Source organism: Apteryx mantelli, chromosome 4, assembly GCF_036417845.1.
Source record: "Apteryx mantelli isolate bAptMan1 chromosome 4, bAptMan1.hap1, whole genome shotgun sequence".
In the NCBI taxonomy this organism is placed as follows: Eukaryota; Metazoa; Chordata; class Aves; order Apterygiformes; family Apterygidae; genus Apteryx; species Apteryx mantelli.
Window position 1 is genome coordinate 33392227 of NC_089981.1, and position 18198 is coordinate 33410424.

The 18198-nt window shown below is 51.3% G+C and overlaps 1 protein-coding gene across 1 annotated transcript; it reads left to right on the top strand.

Annotated features, from left to right (window-relative positions):
* The first annotated feature begins 1155 nt into the window (after positions 1-1155).
* PAX6 (paired box 6) lies at positions 1156-16180 on the top strand. Its single transcript, XM_013959284.2, is given in 14 exon segments — positions 1156-1204; positions 1531-1585; positions 3816-3918; positions 3921-3942; positions 4620-4750; positions 5497-5538; positions 5632-5847; positions 6426-6591; positions 11191-11349; positions 12241-12323; positions 12608-12758; positions 12881-12996; positions 15075-15225; positions 16095-16180. Coding segments are annotated over 14 exon segments (1530 nt in total).
* The last annotated feature ends 2018 nt before the right edge of the window (positions 16181-18198 follow it).

Genomic DNA, 18198 nt, shown 5'->3' on the forward strand with positions numbered 1-18198 from the left:
CTGCGACTATTTCATTATTTTACCTCCTTTTTTTTAGCAACCCCCTTGAATGGGCTCTTTATTGTAATTGTCCCTCCCCAATTGAGCACCCCACTGAGCTGTTGTATCTTTTTACAACCCCTAACAACTCGCACCAGTAACACAATTACCGCCAGATATTTATAAAGAGAAATTACTTTTCCATTTTCACCAGCGAGGATTTCAAATAAATACATGGGGATGCATAAATAAATAAATAAGTGCCGGGGGTGGGGGGGGAGGAAGGGAAGGTGGGGAGAGGAGGAGAGAGGGAGTAGGGGAAGGAGGGGGGAGAGGCAAAAAAGGCGATTGGGACTGTCCAGGCGCTGGGTCAAGGCAGGCACTAATGAAGGGAGAAGGGGCTTGTTTCTCTGCTCTTTGTAAGTTGGAGGGTTGTTGGTCCGTTTAGTTGGGAAGCTGCGCGGCCGGTTAAGGAGCCTGGGTTTCTGCACTCGGGGTTTGGGTAGAGGAGCAGAATGGAGGCCATTGTTCCCTTTCTGTAGGCTTTGTTTAACAGTTCTCACCCCCTCCTGTTCTTACTTTTTAAAGCAGTGAGGCGAGGTAGACAGCGTGTGTCACAGTACAGTGAAAAAGGGGAAGATCTAAAGACCAAAATAGAAGTTAATCACAATACGTGGAGTTTGGGGGAGAAAAAGTTGCCAGTACCGCGGGGGAAAAATAAAAATAAAAATAAATAAATGGAATAAATAACCTGAAGTAAAAATGGAGCCCAGCCCCGAGCACGCCGGGCCGGGGCCGCTCCGCTCCGCGCAGGGCACCGCGCAGCGCGGACAGGGACCGCCTCGGCCGCAGACGGCACCGGCCGCCGGGAAGCGCCGCGGGCCCCCGCCGCGCTCCCGGCCGCAGCCACCAGCGGCTAAAGGGAGCCCGGAGCCCGGCGGCGGCGCGGGGCGGCCGGCGCGGCCGTGTTTGCAAATAGGGGGCCGGCGAGCGCCGCGGCCCCCCGGCGCGGCCCGCTCCGCTGCGGCGGCCCCGGCCCGGCCCGGCCCGGCCCGGCCGGCGGCTCCTGCTGCGCGGCCGCGCTGCGGCCCGCCGCACGTTGCGCCTGTCGCTCCACACTCTTAATATACTTTTTTGCTTTGTCCTAGAGGGAAGACTTTAACTAGTGACACGCAGATGTGTGAGTCCCTAAATTGTATGAGAGGACAGTCCACCCAGCTCTCAGGCAAGTTTAAAAACATGACTTCAGACTCTCTTTGTGATTGTTGTTGCTCCAGTTAATACACCACTTAAGAGAAGGACATTAACAACCAGGCAATATGCTACTTGCATGCAATTAAAAAAACACTTGAAGGTTTGCCTTTATTACATTTTTCATATATAGGGATTTATATGTATATTTTTGCCTTGAGCTATAAAAGCCCCCAAACCTTTAAACTAATTGGGGAAGACATCTAAGGATAACAAAGTAAGCCTTTGAGACATTAGCCTATCTGCAGCGTAACCGTGTGTACTACCTCCCCTGATTAACGCCTATTTTATTACTAATAGATTACTATAGGCGAGCCCCGTGGGATACTGCTCTATCAGCCCAACATGCAGAACAGTAAGTGACTCCGCGCCCCTTCGCGGCCGCGGAGGTCAGGCGGGGGCGGCCGCGGGCGCGGAGCGGCGGCCGCCCAGGTGCGGGCAGTGCAGCCGGGGCCGAGGGTTTGCTTCGGGGACGGGGGGGAGGAGGCGGCTCCGCCGGGCGTGGTGGCCCCGCGCGGCCGGGAGCGCGGCCCGGCCCGGCCCATCGGGGAGCGGTGCTGCTGCGGCGGCTTGTCCGTGGGCTGCCCGCGGTGGCGTGGACGGGCCGGGAGCGTTGCCACGGCTCCCGGGCCGGTGGGACCGTCCTGGCCTCAGGAGGTTCAGGCCGCTCGTGTGTCTCTTTACCTGCTCTGCAGTTGAAGTCGGGGAGGGAAAAGCCCCCCCCCCCGTGCTAGGTGCGATCACCTGCTACCTCCTGGTTTTATTTGCTTCCCGACGTTGGTTGCCTTTTGTGGCTTTATTTTTTAATTCTTTTTTTTGCATTTTTTTAAGACCTTGGTGCCGGGCCTGGGCGCTTTGCGCAGTGTGCCAGCGCGCAGCGGCGGGCGGGCGGCCGCGGAGGGCATTTCTCAGAGGAGCGAGCGCTTATATAACGCGTTAGCGCACTGACCCGCGGCCGAGGCGGTGGCGGCGAGAAATAACCTCTCGTTAGGCGGTGGCTGAAGTGCCTGCGCGCAAGTTGGGGGGGCGCAGGGGGGAGAGGTGCCACTCAGCCGCCTCGGAGAGGTGAGGCGTTTCCCGAGCCGGGCCCAAACTCCCTGGGAGCTTGCAAGGTCGGCAGATCCCTGCTAGCGGGTGCGGATCTTCCGCGGGCGGGGCCCGGCACTGCCCCGCGCCGCAGCGCCGCGGGGATGGGCGGCCTCACAGCCTCGCGACGCGATTTTGTGAGGCCGCGCATCCTCGCGGCGCTCCGGCGCGAGGCACGCGCTTATCTTACGCGGGTGTCAGCGGGCTGGAGGGCGGCGCAGCCTGCGGGCCCCGTGGAGGAGCACAGGGGGGTTGCGCGGCCCTTGCACGGGGCTGGCAGCCCGAGCGGCGTGGAGGCCCTGCCCTGGCCCTGCTGCGGGCCGCGCCGTGCCCCGCACGGCTGGAGTAGCACCTAGGGGGCCGGGGTCAGCGTGTGCTGGGGGGCAGGGGTGTGTTTTCCCTTAGTGCGGAACAAGCCAAATAAGCCCTGAGAGCGCGGCGATACCTGGCGCGGGCGCGGGCCGGCCCTGCCCTTGGCCTTGGCGCGCCGCGGCTGTGGTAACGGGGATGCCTTCACACGGCGCTTTGGGATCTCCGCGGCAAAACGCAGGAAAGATACCATTCGGGTGAAGCCTTTATTTTGTTTAAAGGTCGCGGCGGGCTCTTCAGGCTTTGTGTTAATAACTCCTGGGTGTATATGGTGCAGAGCATCCAAATTGACACCATATGTTTTCCTATTAGATGACTAGCAATAGAATGCAAGGCGCATAATCATTGCCACTGGGCGAGATCTACACCGCTCTCCAGGGAAATTATATAATGATTAAGGCTTAACCTTTTAAGTGAAACTTTGATTTTGCTTTCTCCACTGCCATTTTTTATGCTGGCAAGTGTCCCCCGGAAAAGCGGCGGGGCCGCCGCGCTGCCTGCGCGGGTGCGCCCGCTCCCGCGCACAGCTCGGGCTCGGGCGGCCGCCCCTGCCGCCGCCCCCCACGGGCGCGGAGCGGACCCCGCGGGCGCGGGGCGGCCCGGCGCCGCCGGACGGGGTGCACGCCGCCTCCTCGGATGCGGGCAGGGCTCCGCTCTGCTCCGCAGCCGGGAATAGATGTGAAAATCCTGCCCGTGGTGCTGGGCTGGGGCAGCTGAATGCTAAATTACCAAACCCGAATGTCACTTTGAATCCATTGCGAGGGGAGCGCGCCCCCTCGGTTGTGTCCGCGCAGAGCCCCTGGCTACCTTAAGCCGCAGCCTCCCTCGGAGGGAAAGCGAGTAGAGTTCACTCTAGTCTGAGTGATATCCAAATGCGGACAGAAAGGGTCGTTTTATCATGCTACTATTTGTCGTGACGATGCAATTTTCAAAAGCAGAGTACTGTCATAAAGTGACACGCCTGCCACAAGTGCTCCAACTGATCTTTTCAATTAGCCTTCCATGCATGATCCGGGGCGACTTCCGCCTATTTCCAGAAATTAAGCTCAAACTTGACGTGCAGCTAGTTTTATTTTAAAGACAAATGTCAGAGAGGCTCATCATATTTTCCCCCTCTTCTATATTTGGAGCTTATTTATTGCTAAGAAGCCTGGGCTCTTGGAGTCAATTTATCAGGAGGCTCCAAAGAGAGGAGAGCGGAGCGAGCGCAGCGCAGCGCTTCTCCAGGGAGACGTCCTCCAAAGCCTGGAGCTTCAGGTTGGCGGCTCGCGAGGCAGCCTCGTCGTTTGCTCTGGGCGAAGCGGGCTGCGTTTGTGCGGATGCAGAGAGGCTGTTTTTTTAAGAAAGAAACAAACAAGCCAACCAACCCAAACCCATCCATCCCGGAATATTCTGGGCTTTTGTTTGGGGTTTGGGGGTTTGTCGCTTTTGCTGTTTTCGCAGATGGGAAGCGCTGGCGAGAGTGGCTTTCGGAGGACGGTTGTTGTGGCTGTGGTGGCTCTTGGGGAGCGGAGGGCGAGCACGGCGCCGGGCCCGGGGCCGGCCCGCGTTCCCCCTCGGCGGGCAGAGCCGGCCCGCCGCTCCCCGCGGCCGCGGCGCTGCGCGGCGCGGCGCGGCGTGGCGCTGCGCGGCCGGGAGCGGGGAGCGCCCGCCCGGCCCGGCCGCGGCCGCGCTCCCCAGGGCGCGCAGGTCGGCGGGCAGAGGCCGGCGGGGCCGCGCTGCGCGCCGCTGCGCGGGCGGCTCCGAGAGGGGAGAGCGCGGCCAGATGTTGCGCTGCGGGTCTGGGCGCGGGGCCGGGAGCGCCGCGCCAGCCCCGGGTAGGGCCAGGCGCGGAGCGGGGCGCGGAGCGGCGCGGAGCGGGGCTCGGGCGCGGTCCCGCGGCGGCGCGCAGGTAGGAGCGGAGGGTGCTATGGCGGTGTCTTGCTCCCCGGCAGGTCACAGCGGCGTGAACCAGCTCGGCGGGGTGTTTGTCAACGGGAGGCCGCTGCCGGACTCCACCCGACAGAAAATAGTGGAACTAGCGCATAGCGGAGCGCGGCCCTGCGACATCTCCCGAATCCTGCAGGTGAACAGCGGCTGCCGCCCCGGTTTGCTCCTTAATGGCTCTGCTGGGGAAACGCTTTATCCGTCTCTGACCGCACAGGCTTGAATTACTGACCCCCCTCCCACGTTCCAGCCTAATAAAATAATTCATCTGCTTATCTTTATTATTATAAATATATATATATATCTTTTTAAATCTTTTTTTTCCTCTTTATTTCCATCCGATAATAACGTTCGCTCTCGTTACAGTTAGTTCGCTGTAATAAACGGAATTATACGACTCGGCATAATTTCAGTTTTTCTCCTCCCCCCTCCCGTTATTTACTTATGATTTCGTGAGATCTGTGTGCATTTTGTGTGGCTTATTGCCTTTTTTTTTTTTTCAAAAAAGCAGAAAAACCCCAAAGCCACGCAGTTTTAGCCTGGAATCTGTATTTATGGACACTAACATGATTTGGCACAGCTTAGGGATACATTGTAAATGTAGATTTTTATAACCCCTCACTCACCCTATTTCTCCCGAAAGTATTCTCTCTAAGAAAATTGAGGACAATGGAGACTAGTCTGTCATAACTATTGCTCAGATTTAAGGCATATTTTAACATTAATACTAAACGAATTACATTTTGACCAGATTTTTTTTTCTTCCAAATGTTTTTAAAGTATCACATTTGTAGATAGTAGGGCCACAAATGTAATTTTTTTTAAGAAAAAAAAGACTCTCTAAGTAAGTTCTCATACCATTTAAGGTATATTTTTGTGTTATAGACCCATGCAGATGCAAAAGTCCAAGTGCTGGACAATCAAAACGTAAGCTTGTCATTGTTTAATGCATACTTAAACAATTTTATTTTTGTCTTGAAATTATTAATAATGTGATTTTCTGTCCGCTTCCCTATCCAGGTGTCGAATGGATGTGTGAGTAAAATTTTGGGCAGGTATTACGAAACTGGCTCCATCAGACCCAGGGCAATCGGAGGTAGTAAACCGAGAGTAGCGACTCCAGAAGTTGTAAGCAAAATAGCGCAGTATAAACGAGAGTGCCCCTCCATCTTTGCGTGGGAGATTCGAGACAGATTACTATCAGAGGGGGTCTGTACCAACGATAATATACCCAGTGTAAGTTCACGAAAAAAACCCTTCCTATCTGCTGTGTACAATGCCTGGGTAGCTGTAGCGAGCCTCTGCTTCCTTTGTTTTGATATCAGATGAGAGGATAGCAGGTTCATATCATTTGCATGTGGCAGGGTCAGACACTTTTTTTTTCCATACAGAACCTGAGAAATGCCTTTAAGGAGGAAAAAAAAAATCCCGGGTCATCCCTTGTGCCTGGCGCCTCAGGAATTCGAGCATCAGTTAAAATCATCAGTCTGTTTTCGCAGGGTTGTGTTTTTTGGTTCGCGGTGTCTGTTTTTTTTTATTTTTTTTTGGCTTGTTTGTTTGTTTAAACCAACAACAGTAGATGATGAGGGGTAGCTGGTAAATCGCGGTACAAGGGCGAGCAGCCCCGCGGTGGCTGCTGCGCGCAGGCTGCGCTCGGGTAACCTCTTGAATTGCGTCCAGGTGACCCCCCCAGCGCCGACGCGGAGGAGCGCGGCGGCGTTGCGCGGCGGCACGGCGTTGCGCGGCGGCGCGGCGTTGCGCGGGGCGAGCGCGCTACCGCACTACCATTGCGTTCCCTGTCGCTTACCTTGCAGGTGTCGTCGATTAACAGAGTCCTACGCAACCTGGCTAGCGAAAAGCAACAGATGGGTGCCGATGGGATGTACGACAAGCTAAGGATGCTGAACGGGCAGACGGGCACCTGGGGCACCCGGCCCGGCTGGTACCCCGGCACGTCGGTGCCCGGGCAGCCCGCGCAAGGTAGGCACGGCCGGCTCCCCCGAGCCGCTCCCCCGGCCCGGCGCTGCGCAGGTGGCCCGAGCGGCTTTGCCCACCCGCCGCCGAGAGCCGCTCGCTCCCGCCCTCCGCTAAAGCGCCCGTCCCCCCGCGGATGGCTCCGGGTCCCTGCCCCGGCGCTCGCCTCCCCCGGCCGCCTGGCCGGCCGGCAGCGGCGGGCAGATGCGGGTAGCGGCGGGCAGATGCGGGCAGCTGCGGGCGGCTGCGGCGCTGCCCGGCTCCGTCCCCCGGCGCGCGGAGGGCAGCGCGCCTGCGGCGGCAGCGCCCGCCCGCGCGGCCGCGGGGGCATCTGCGGTATTGATTCGGCTCTTAACCTTGCCCGGCAGCCCATTAATTAGGGTCTCTGCTCCCCACCCGAGCTGCCTTTCTGCGCGGGCGTCTCTAAAGGCAAGGAGATTGGTAACTATCTCAGTAGGGCTGATTATAGTTCCCCCTCAATGGACCCGAAGCAACTTTGTAAATATAGAAAACTGTTTATCCCGAAGATTAATAGGTATTTGTTGTAGGAATGACAAGGGGATAATATGAAGGATAATGGGATGTTACGTTACATACTTAAGATGGTTAATGGCTTCTTTTTGAATACGGGCTGTGTTGAGGCTCCGCTCTCTCCCTGGCTGTGGTCATTCCTTTAGAAGAGGTGTCTATATACAACAACCTGCTTTTTGTTTTCACTCCGCAAGGAAAAAAAATCAGTAACAGTGTGCGGAATATCTGGTACAAAGGATGTTTCTGTCACACGCAAGAATTTGTTATGGGAACAATTCTGTCGCTATGTAATTGCTCATTAGAGATCGTTTTGTTTCTCATTAAGGCGACATGAATAAGCGTCTAGTTGAAGGAGACAGCTGTAGAAATGTTCCACAGGAGACCTCTGGACACGATATGGCACCGCTTGCCAATTAGACATGTCAGTTTTAAGAGAAGAAAACAATCTATGAAGGACACTAGAAAGATAGAGCGGAGCGCTCGCCCGCCCCCCCCCACCGTTTTTTTTTGTCTGGTGTCTCCCCTCGGAGCCGGGACAGCCGCTACCGGGAGCCGCTCGCCGGCGCGCCCGGCCCCGCGCCCGCGCCCTACCTGCGCCTCGCGGGGCGCCGCAGGGCGGAGCCGCGCCGGGAGCGCGCCCGCGGGCGCGGAGCCTGCCCGGGCCCGGGCCGGGCCTCCGCTCCTTCCGTCCGCTCTCCCTTCTCCGCCCGCCCGTAAAGTCGGGGACGGGCTGGGCAGGGCCGGCGCTGCGCCGGGAGCCCTTCTCGCCGGGAGCGCTCGGGAGGATTCAGGCCCTTCGCGGCTCCCCCCTTTCCCCGCGAATTTTAGAAATCGCGCTAAGTGTAGAAACCAGCGGGGAGCCGAGTCGCCCCCGCCTGCCCTCCCCGCGCAGCGCAGCGCAATGCCGGGGCTGAGCGGCCCCGGGCCCGCGGAGCACGGGGCGTGCGCGGGTGCGGACGCGCACCTGGGCCGGGCGGGCGCCCTGCGCCGCGGCGGAGGTGGCGGTGGCGGTGCCGCGGCGGCGGCGGCGGCGGCGGCTGCGGGACTCGCGCCGCTTCGGCGCGGGGCCGAGCGCAGCTTCCGCGGGCCCGCGCGCAAGAGCGCGCCGGAGCAGGGAGGCTCTGCCGGGGCCTGAGGTGCCGCGGGGATAAAGTGCTGCGGTGCGAATGCGGCTTGGGCCGAGGGCGGGCGGGTGTGTGTTTGGGGGGGGGGAGGAGAGAGGCGGGGGAGGCAGGCAGGCACTTAAAACATCCACATCACAAAATTAAAATTAATAAAATGGATTTCCTCTGGAATATTCATGCTCCCTCTAATGTTTTTTCCTTGCAGGGGTATGTTACTGGATTTTAAGAGTCCATTACTCAAAAAGCATAAGGCAAGGTTAGGTCTCAGAGGGGTACAAATATGGTCTCAATCTGATAAACGCCATGCAGCAGTGAATAAAATAATGGATACATGAGGGCTGACAGAACAAAAAGAGACATTTCTATCCGGGAGAAATTCTCCAGTGATTTAGTGGTTTTAGGGATCACCGAGACACTATTTCTTATCTTTTTTTTCCCCTCCCTCTCTTATAAGACTAAAGCCTTCTATAGGATTTAGACACTTTCTCTTTCAACAGATGCTACAATGTTTTGATCCCAGCTCTATAGCTGAGAGGTGCCGCAATTGGTTTGCTATCTTTTTTTGCTTGTTTTCCGCCTCACTGATTAAGACACTAAGAAACTAAGGAATGATTTTATTTCCCAGCGTCTTTTTTTTTTTCTTCCAGGAAACAAATCCTATACCCAGCGTCAGATGGTCTAGCGATAGGATAATAGGGACGGACATTCACTCGCTTTCTTACGGATTAGGTCTGGAAGGTGGAACAGCCCCATTGAGATCGTTTCTTTTAGGGCATAAAAAGGCCCCCTTCTAAAAAGAAGATATCTTAATTGTCTGGCGTGGGGTTTTTAAATAATCATAATCGAGTTTAACTCTCTATGAAACTTTTAGCTCGCTAAATAGGGCTAAAAAGCGCCCGTTTGGGAAAAAAAAGGAAGCGGCTCAAGACGAAGCTTCCCGAGGTTACAAAAAATGTTGCTTTAGAAGTTAAGAAAGGACGGGAGGGGGGGTGTAGGAAAAAAGCCCTTGATTTCGGAGCTTAAGGCGCCCGGGCCGACTCCCGGAAAGAAAGGGGTCGGGACAGTCCGCGCTGCTTTCAAGCCGGCGCTGGCGGGGGCTCCGCGCCGCGCGGTGCCTCGGCGGCCGCGGCTCCGTCGGGGGGCGCGCGGCGGCGGCGGCGGCAGCCCGCGCCCGCGGCCCGCACGCGCTCGGGGCGCCCCCCGCCCGGGCGGCGCTGCGCGGGGCGGCGCGGCGCGGCGCGGCGCGGGGCTGCGCTGCGCGGGGCGGTGCGGCGCGGCGCGGCGCGGCGCGGGCGGCGACAGTGATTAATGAGGGCGGCGGCGGGGCTCGGCCCGGGGCGGGCCGCCTGCGGCGCGGCTCCCCGGGCACAAAGCGGCGCCGCGGCCCGGGGCCCCTTTGTGCGCGGCCCCGCGGCCCCCGGCGCTGCCCACGGGAGCCGGCCCGGGCGGCGGCCCCGGCGCGGCGCGGTCCCCCCGGCTCGGCGGCATTGTGTCCCGCTGAAAAGCAGCCCCGCGCTATTCAAGTGTTGGTGGTCATCTCAATAGATCCGCGGACGCCCATATGGTGACCACTGTAGATGAATCCGACTGCTTAAATGGGGGAGAAAGTTGGGGTTTTAAAACATTTCAAAGTGTTTGAAAGGATCCTACCAGATTCTGTCACAATTCTCCCGACGCTTTGAAGACTGGGCCTATTGTTAGCCGATTATAAATGATATTACTTCAAAGTTGATTTCCCACAATATTTAAAGGATGTAACGGGAGTGTTGCTATTTATTTTTAGCGTAACTTTTAAAGCAAATTAGCATAAGTAGCCCATGCGGCCCTTATTCCCTCTCCCCTTTATGCGACATCAAAACGCCTCGAAAAATATGCTTTGAAAAGAGAGGGAGAGCTAATTTAGGGACAACGACTTTTCTGCCTCAGCAGAAACGTCCGTTTCTGTCGCAAACCGGCTTAGGTGTCTGCAGCTACTTTGAAAGACAGCCAGACCGAGTACACATCTTTACGTCCAACAGAAACGAGAACACAATAAAACTTTCCCCTGTTTAATGATAGAAATTACATTAAAAGTGGTGGAAATGCCCTAATTAAAAATGTACCACTTAAATGATATGCCAAACGTTCAGCTGCAGAATAGCATATTTAGCTAGTTAGTGAACTCGGTACTATTTCTTTTAAAATTACATGTTAAAATTTTAAAAGAAATCTTACTTTTCTCTGGTGCAACACATTACAAAGAATGGACAGTCCTTTTATCTAAATATAAAATTCCATTTTCAGCAATTATAGCCTGTTCTTGGTGATGATATAATTACAGCTGTGCTCAGTAATAGGTGTCAAGGCAATGCACACTCATACAATAGTTGAATAAAACTGCAGAACAATGCAGGCACTTCTAAATTCACAACCTTTAAAATGAAATTGACTGTGCAGAATTCAAATAAAAACTGGATAAATATTTTTTTAAAAAGATTACAAGCTTGGTTTGGTTTCTTAATAGCATTTTCTGCAAACCTATCAACATCTAATTGATTAGATAGGAATTACTGATTATAGATAATCTGAAATACTGAACATCACTATTTTAAATATAGCAATAGGTAAATAAATTCAGCAGCCAGAGCAGACTGCCATGGCACTTTAGTAACGATCCTTATAAAGAATCACTTTGAGTGGAAAGTATTTTTATGCAGGTTTTATTTTAGAGGGAAAATAAAATGAAATTAAGACCATATGATTGTAATTCTTCATCTCTAATGTTTACGGTAACACTGGAAAATGAAATGTTTCCATATTACCTATGTCATTAGTGCAATATTACTTTGATAATCGAGACCTTTTTTAAGAAAGGGCGTCAGCAAACATGGCTGAACTTGTTTACAATTGCATTATTTCTTTGATAGGAGTCTTAAAACTGCATTTCAGTTTCCTACTCTTATTTCTGCAGATGGCTGCCCGCAACAGGAGGGAGGAGGGGAAAACACTAACTCCATCAGCTCTAATGGAGAAGATTCAGACGAGGCCCAAATGAGACTTCAGCTGAAAAGAAAGCTGCAGAGAAATAGGACATCCTTTACCCAAGAGCAAATCGAAGCCCTTGAGAAAGGTGAGTGACATTTCTGTATGACTAAAGTAGCAGAGAAAAGCAAAATGTGCTATATTAAGGGCAAAACAGAAGCATGGCATTCATGCGCTTTATATATATATATTTATGTATGTATATATTTTAAGTCTGTGGCTCCCTCCATTTTATTTTATTCCTCACACTGCAGACTTTTATTGTTGGCTGTAGTATGTACTGAAAAGCTATAAAAAGATGTTCAAAGGGAATGTATTTAGGATATGTTATACTGAAAAATCAGAGTTACATCCTGACGCCTCTCTTTTTCCTCTCTGCAAACTCTTTCCCACCCTGGGCGTGGGGGTAAACGCGAGCTTGGGGGCTCGGGCTCCGCTGGCAGCTCGGGGCCGTGTTTCTGCGTGCCGGGAAGCGAGGGCAGCACGGCCTCAGCCATTGTGTGCTGGCAGTGCTTGCTCCCTGCTCGCCCTCGTGCTAATTCCCTGTCCCGGGGCTGCTGCTGACAGTGGCAGATGCCCTTTTCCCTGATTTGGCCTGGACGCACCTTCTCTTTGAGCCAGGACAGGTCTTTGGTCCCATCTTCTGCTCTTAATCAGTTATGTGCCATTTCACTTTGTGGTGGCAGGGTCAGAGCTGCATCGGGCACCCCCAAAGCGGAGGCAGAAGCCCAATTATTCTGTCTCAGCCTTTCCTGAAAGATGCTAGTGCTGGACCCAATCCTGCAAATGCTCTTAGTGATATTCCCTAGCAGGCAAGGTGTCACTGTTTCTAACATACATGTGGAGAAAGTTCAACTTTTTTTTTCACAGCAATGTTTCTTATCAGAACTGAGAGCATAGGTAGTGTAAAAATGATTGTGACTTTACAGTCAGCCGCTCTAATTCTTTATAACTAATACAATAATATTTCCCTTGGCAGAATTTGAGAGAACCCACTATCCCGATGTGTTTGCAAGAGAGAGACTAGCTGCTAAAATAGACCTGCCTGAAGCAAGAATACAGGTACCGAAGCTGCTGTGTAATTATTACTACTATTATTTTTACTATTACTATTATAATGTTTTTATTACTGGCTTTTCAAAGTACAGGGAAGCCACTATTTACGGTCGGATATTTGTCTACCTTTTCCTTCCGGAAAATAACAGCAGATGTGGTCTGCATTAGCATGCTGCTTTGCTCCATTGCCAGATAGCTTTGTCCCAGCGCTGCCTTGTGTTATATGGGGGGGACCATATGCCTCTGGTCTTCGTTAGGTCATTTACGTCTTTAAAATCTTGTATTTTCAGGTGTGGTTTTCTAACAGACGGGCCAAGTGGCGAAGGGAAGAGAAACTGAGGAATCAGCGAAGACAAGCGAGCAACACTCCCAGCCACATTCCCATCAGCAGTAGTTTCAGCACGAGCGTTTACCAACCTATTCCGCAACCAACCACCCCCGGTAATATGGCAAATCTGCTCCTATTAATTCATCCTCTTGGGAAAATTAGACTCTGAGACTCTATTGTCGTTTTTAATTGTGGTTAAACTAATGCGCTCGTCTATCTGTCTATTCTATTATAGTTTCCTCTTTCACATCAGGTTCCATGTTGGGCAGAACAGACACGGCACTCACAAACACGTACAGTGCTCTGCCGCCCATGCCTAGTTTCACGATGGCTAACAACCTGCCTATGCAAGTAAGTGACATGCTGCCGGCGCAAAAAAGATACAGGTCCAAAGCCAGGGCGGTGTCTCTGGGTGCATGAGGGCCGCAGGGCCTGCTCCTGCCCACGAAGCAGGGGGGCCGCAAATGCAACACGCGCTGCTGGAGCTGGGCACCAAAGGCTCCCCTGCTTTTGAGAAGAGCTGCCCTCTTTCGGTCAGGGAAGAATCACAAGGGAAAGGGTGGCACTAGGTACTGGCACTCTGACAAGTCCTTTTCCAGCATTTTTAAAAGGAAAAGGTCCTCAAAATTAAAAGGCAACTAATTCAGCATGAAAATACCTTTTTCAGAAAATTACAGTTAACCTATGGAACTCACTGTTGCAGTATTGTTGAAATTACAGACTTAATAAAATGCTGGAAGGATTAGATCTTTTCTGCTTAGGTAATGTGGCGGAGGCACATTAGGAACACCTGAGAAAGGGAAGGATGTGATTAGCATCAGTGGTTATGCTAGCTAAGCCAGAATTGCAAGAGCTGTCAATCCTCATGCCTGAAAGCATTAGCTGATCACCAGCTGGGTTAGGAAGAAATCTATTCCTTTGGGGTCTGTTTCTATAGACCTTTCAGATGCAAAATTCCTCCTTTTTTAATGGTGGGGTTGGCCTAGGAAGGTGCTGGCCAATTACGGGAGTTTTACAGCTTTGTCTGAGGCACACAGCATTGACCACTGCTGGAGACAGGCGAGCAGATTAGACCGAGTGTGACTCCTTCACTGTGGCAATTACTATGTTACTAATTGCTGAACCAAAATTAACCAAATAAAGTTAGAGTCTCTCAAGTTCATGGAAAGAAATTACATTGGCGAAGTTGTTATTTCGTGATATGTGAGGCCAGGAGTGCAGTTCGCCGAAGGCTGAGAGCAGATGACAAAAGATCAAAGGCTGCTGGCAGAGGGGAAGCAGAAGGCCCCTGATTCATCGCTTCTCCTTGGTCGGGGTGTTTATTGCGCTGGCAGAGCAATGTCAGGCACCTGGGCAGGGACCTGGCGTGTGCGAGCCGCTCTGGAAATTCCTGCCGACGTGGTCATGGCCGCATGACGGCCACGTAATTTAGAAGTGCGAGCTTTGGCAATTGAATCGTCAGTGTTTCTCGGCAGAAACGCAGTGTGTTACGGGTTCTCCTGGAGCCCGTTTGTGCAGATGGCCCTGGTTTGCGTATTCGGTGAGGGAGGCTGTCAGTGCTTTTGCAGACAGTGCGTGTCAGGGACGTGCAGGCGGAGGCAATAGGTGCCGACTTGTCGGGGTTCGTGCTCTCGAAGCAGGACTGCTCAGCCTGCTCCCTCTCCCCACTCTCCTGCCCCATCTCACAGGTTCGCAGCGCTGTGCTGCAGTGGCCCTGGGGCCCTGACTCCTCCCAGGACCCCGGGGAAGCAGCTCCCCGCACAGCCCTGCCGCCAAGGTAGATGGAGATGTCTGGCCTCGGGCAGTACAGGAGACTGTTGGCATAAGTTCGGGGTGACTGCAAACTTATTATATAGCTCAATGCACATGTTATATTATTGTATAGATGAATACACATGTTGTGTGTGTGTGCGTGTAAATGTGCAACATGCATAAGTACAAGCACTCGTATGGCTAATGCCACGTAGCCAGGCTCCATGCCGTGTGCCCCAGGAATTATTTGCTGAGTTACACCATGAAATGGGAGATGAGGCCCTAGCCCTACTGTGGCTGCAAAGAGCATGAGACCTCTTTCCCTCTACATAAATACAAACATGGCTAGTGTTCAGACTTAGATTCCTTAAGTTCAATATCCAACACCCTATTTAGGCATCTAGATGTAATGATCTGCTCTCCAAGTGTATCTGAGGATGTGCCAGTGACTATCAACACCAATTCTGCGGCCTGAGAACCTCCAAAAAGCTTCTCTGAATCCCTAAACAGGGATTAAGATTTAGGCACCCAGGTTTGAAAATGTGGCTCCTCTGTGCTCATGCAGAGGAAACGATGCCCTGTGCTGCTCCCAAGGGCCGGCAGGCACAGCCAGAAGAGCTTAATGTCACGTTTAGCTGCGCAGACACGTAACGCTGCTTTGTGCTTTGCTCCCCTAGCCCCCCGTACCCAGTCAGACCTCCTCCTACTCTTGCATGCTGCCCACCAGCCCATCCGTGAACGGCCGGAGCTATGACACCTACACACCTCCGCACATGCAGACACACATGAACAGCCAGCCGATGGGCACCTCTGGCACCACTTCCACAGGTGAGTGGCCCGTCACACCTCCCCTTCTTCTGCTAGGGTGCTTTGGTGGCTCGTGCCAGCTGGTTTTTCATGTGTTCCCTTGTTGGGAGCGGTGTCCCTCCCAGAAGGCCCAATCCTGTTATTATTGGGTCTGGTAGCTGTGGAACAGGGCTGAAGACAGAAGGTATAACCTTGCAGGTTAGTGCAGATAGTCTGATTTTTAAGCTGCCGCTGAAGGGACAGATGAAAGATGACTGCTTAACGGAGATAGTATTCTAACACTGGTACAGTGAAAAGCTTCTCAGTGAGGCCCCAATCCTGCAAAATCTTAAATGTATAATTAAATTCTGCTGCTGTTAAGGCATAGTGTTTGAATGCTGAATTTCAGCGCAGTTACTCACACCCATGAAGATAAGTGTATGTGAAACTGCAGGACTGAACACGTGTTTACAGTGTCTATGTCAAGAGGCTATTTTTTGCTAAAGATCTGAAGTTATCTAAAAGGCAAATAATCTGTAGAAATTTTAATCTATGCTTAATAAGGCAAGATAGGGTGAAAAAGGGTAAGCGTGAGTGCAAACAGGGGCAGGCTAAACACATTTAAGAAAAAACAGAAATGTCTGGTGTATTTTGGGCTGAATTCCCAACTGATATAAATGAGCTGAGGCTCTGCCATTTATCTCAAAGCACAACAGTTTATTTATAACAACAAATCAGTTAGATGTGCACAGATTTTTAAAATATACTCCCCTCCCCCCGGATTCTGCAAGCTGGTAGATGGCGAGATTCAATACTTACCAGGATACAAGCACAACTCTGTGAAAGTGCAAAGCACAAATTGTGCTATGTATAGAAAAACTAAAATATCCATTTTCCCACTCAATTTTCAGGTCTCATTTCCCCTGGAGTGTCAGTTCCAGTTCAAGTTCCTGGCAGTGAACCTGACATGTCTCAATACTGGCCAAGATTACAGTAAAACATGTGTTAATTCTGTAAATGACTATATGGACAACAGTTGGATGTTCAGCAGTATTTTATAAAGGAAGAATGGCTCTCAGAGTACTTCTGTACTGCAACTGTGCCCTATGCTGTAACACATGGAAAAGACTTTAACATGGACCTTTGTACACTGAAGGCATTATATCAGTTGGAACAAATCTTCATTTTGGTATCCAAACTTTTATTCATTTTGGTGTATTATTTGTAAATGGGCATTTGTATGTTATAATGAAAACAAAGAACAATGTAGACTGGATGGATGTTTGATCTGTGTTGGTCATGAAGTTGTTTAAAAAAAAAAGAAAGAAAAAAAAAAAAGAAGCCATGATCAACAAGCTTTGCCACGAATTTAAGAGTTTTATCAAGATATATCGAATACTTCTACCAATCTATTCATAGATTATGGATTGATGTTCCAAGTTTGTATCATTCCATTGCATATAATTAAACCTGGAACAATACGCACTAGATTTATGTAAGAAAAATATCTGTTGGTATTTCCAAAGGTTGTTAACGGATGAAGCTATGTGCAAACAAGGGTTAAGAGAGAACTTCGATGAAGGAAAGAGTTTGATAGATAAAAGGTAGATTGTGTCTTCGATATAATCCAATTTGTTTTATGTCGAAATGTAAGTATTTGTCTTCCCTAGAAATCTCCCAGAATGATTTCTATAATAAAGTTAATTTCATTTATATTTGACAAGAATATTCTATAGATGTTTTATACACATTTTCATGCATCATACGTTTCTTTTTTGGTCGGCAAAAGTTAATTGTTCTTAGATATAGTTGTACTACTGTTCACAGTCCAATCATTTTTGTGCATCTAGAATTCATTCCTAATCAATTAAAAGTGCTTGCAAGAGTTTTAAACTTAAGTGTTTTGAAGTTGTTCACAACTACATATCAAAATTAACCATTGTTGATTGTAAAAACCATGCCAAAGCCTTTGTATTTCCTTTATTATACTATTTTCTTTTTAACCTTATAGTGTGGTGTTGCAACTTTTGTTATTGTATTAGGTTAATCTTACTAAGCTTTATTTTGAATTTATTTTCAGTTTTCAATAAGGAGGGTTCTCAGAAAACATTTTTATAGACTTTTAGCACTTCAATCAGCCTGTAATTTGGGCTAAGAAAAAGAAGATAGGTTTCCCTTACCTAACTGCAGTTTGAGGCCAGGAGGAGGCTGTTTATTGAGCCAGGTTTTCTGGGGACGTTCTGCATGAACTCCCGGCTCGAGCAGAGTTTTCAGTGGGGAGTTTGAATTATGCCAGGCAGTGGGATAGCAAACGTGGAGACGCAACGTGCGTGCGCGTGCGTGTGCGTGTCTGTGTGTGTGTTTGCAGTATTTATATATAAAGTACATAGACACATACACACACAAGTACACATTCCTTACTTTAAAAAATTGTTTTTATTAGGGTGTCAAAAAACCAGACCAGCTGTGTTGTTAACAAGCTCTTTGGGAGTGTGAATGCTGTCCCCTCCTATTGCCACACAGCCCAGTCCCAGTGCAATTTTCCATTGAACTTGTAACCTGGTTAATGCCGCGGTGCGCTTTGTGCGCGGGCTGTTAGCGTGGGCGTGGGTGGGAGCCGCACGTCAAGGAATAATGAGAGAAGACAAATCAACAGGCAGCGCCAATGCGAGCCGCAGCCGGCTACTGAAAGCGCGAGGCCTGCCGTCACTGGCGGCGAAAGCCAAACATGCCCCTGTCCCGGAAGCCGGCTTATTGTCGCGCAGCCCTGGCTCGCGACGCAGCGCTGGAAAACGGCTCCCGTGATTAAAAAGCCGATGCACAGGGAGTTTGGAGTCAAAGCACAGGCGTCACAAACGGCCTTTGTAAAGCAGAGATGTTATCTAGGCTGCTTGTGTTTTGCTTTCTGCCTGTCCAGCATATTTGTAACTGCCGATAACGCTGCATTGTCAACTTCGAGTAGCAGAAGTTGTGGTGCTGAGGTAATCGCTACGCTGCCGACAGGATTAAACGCAC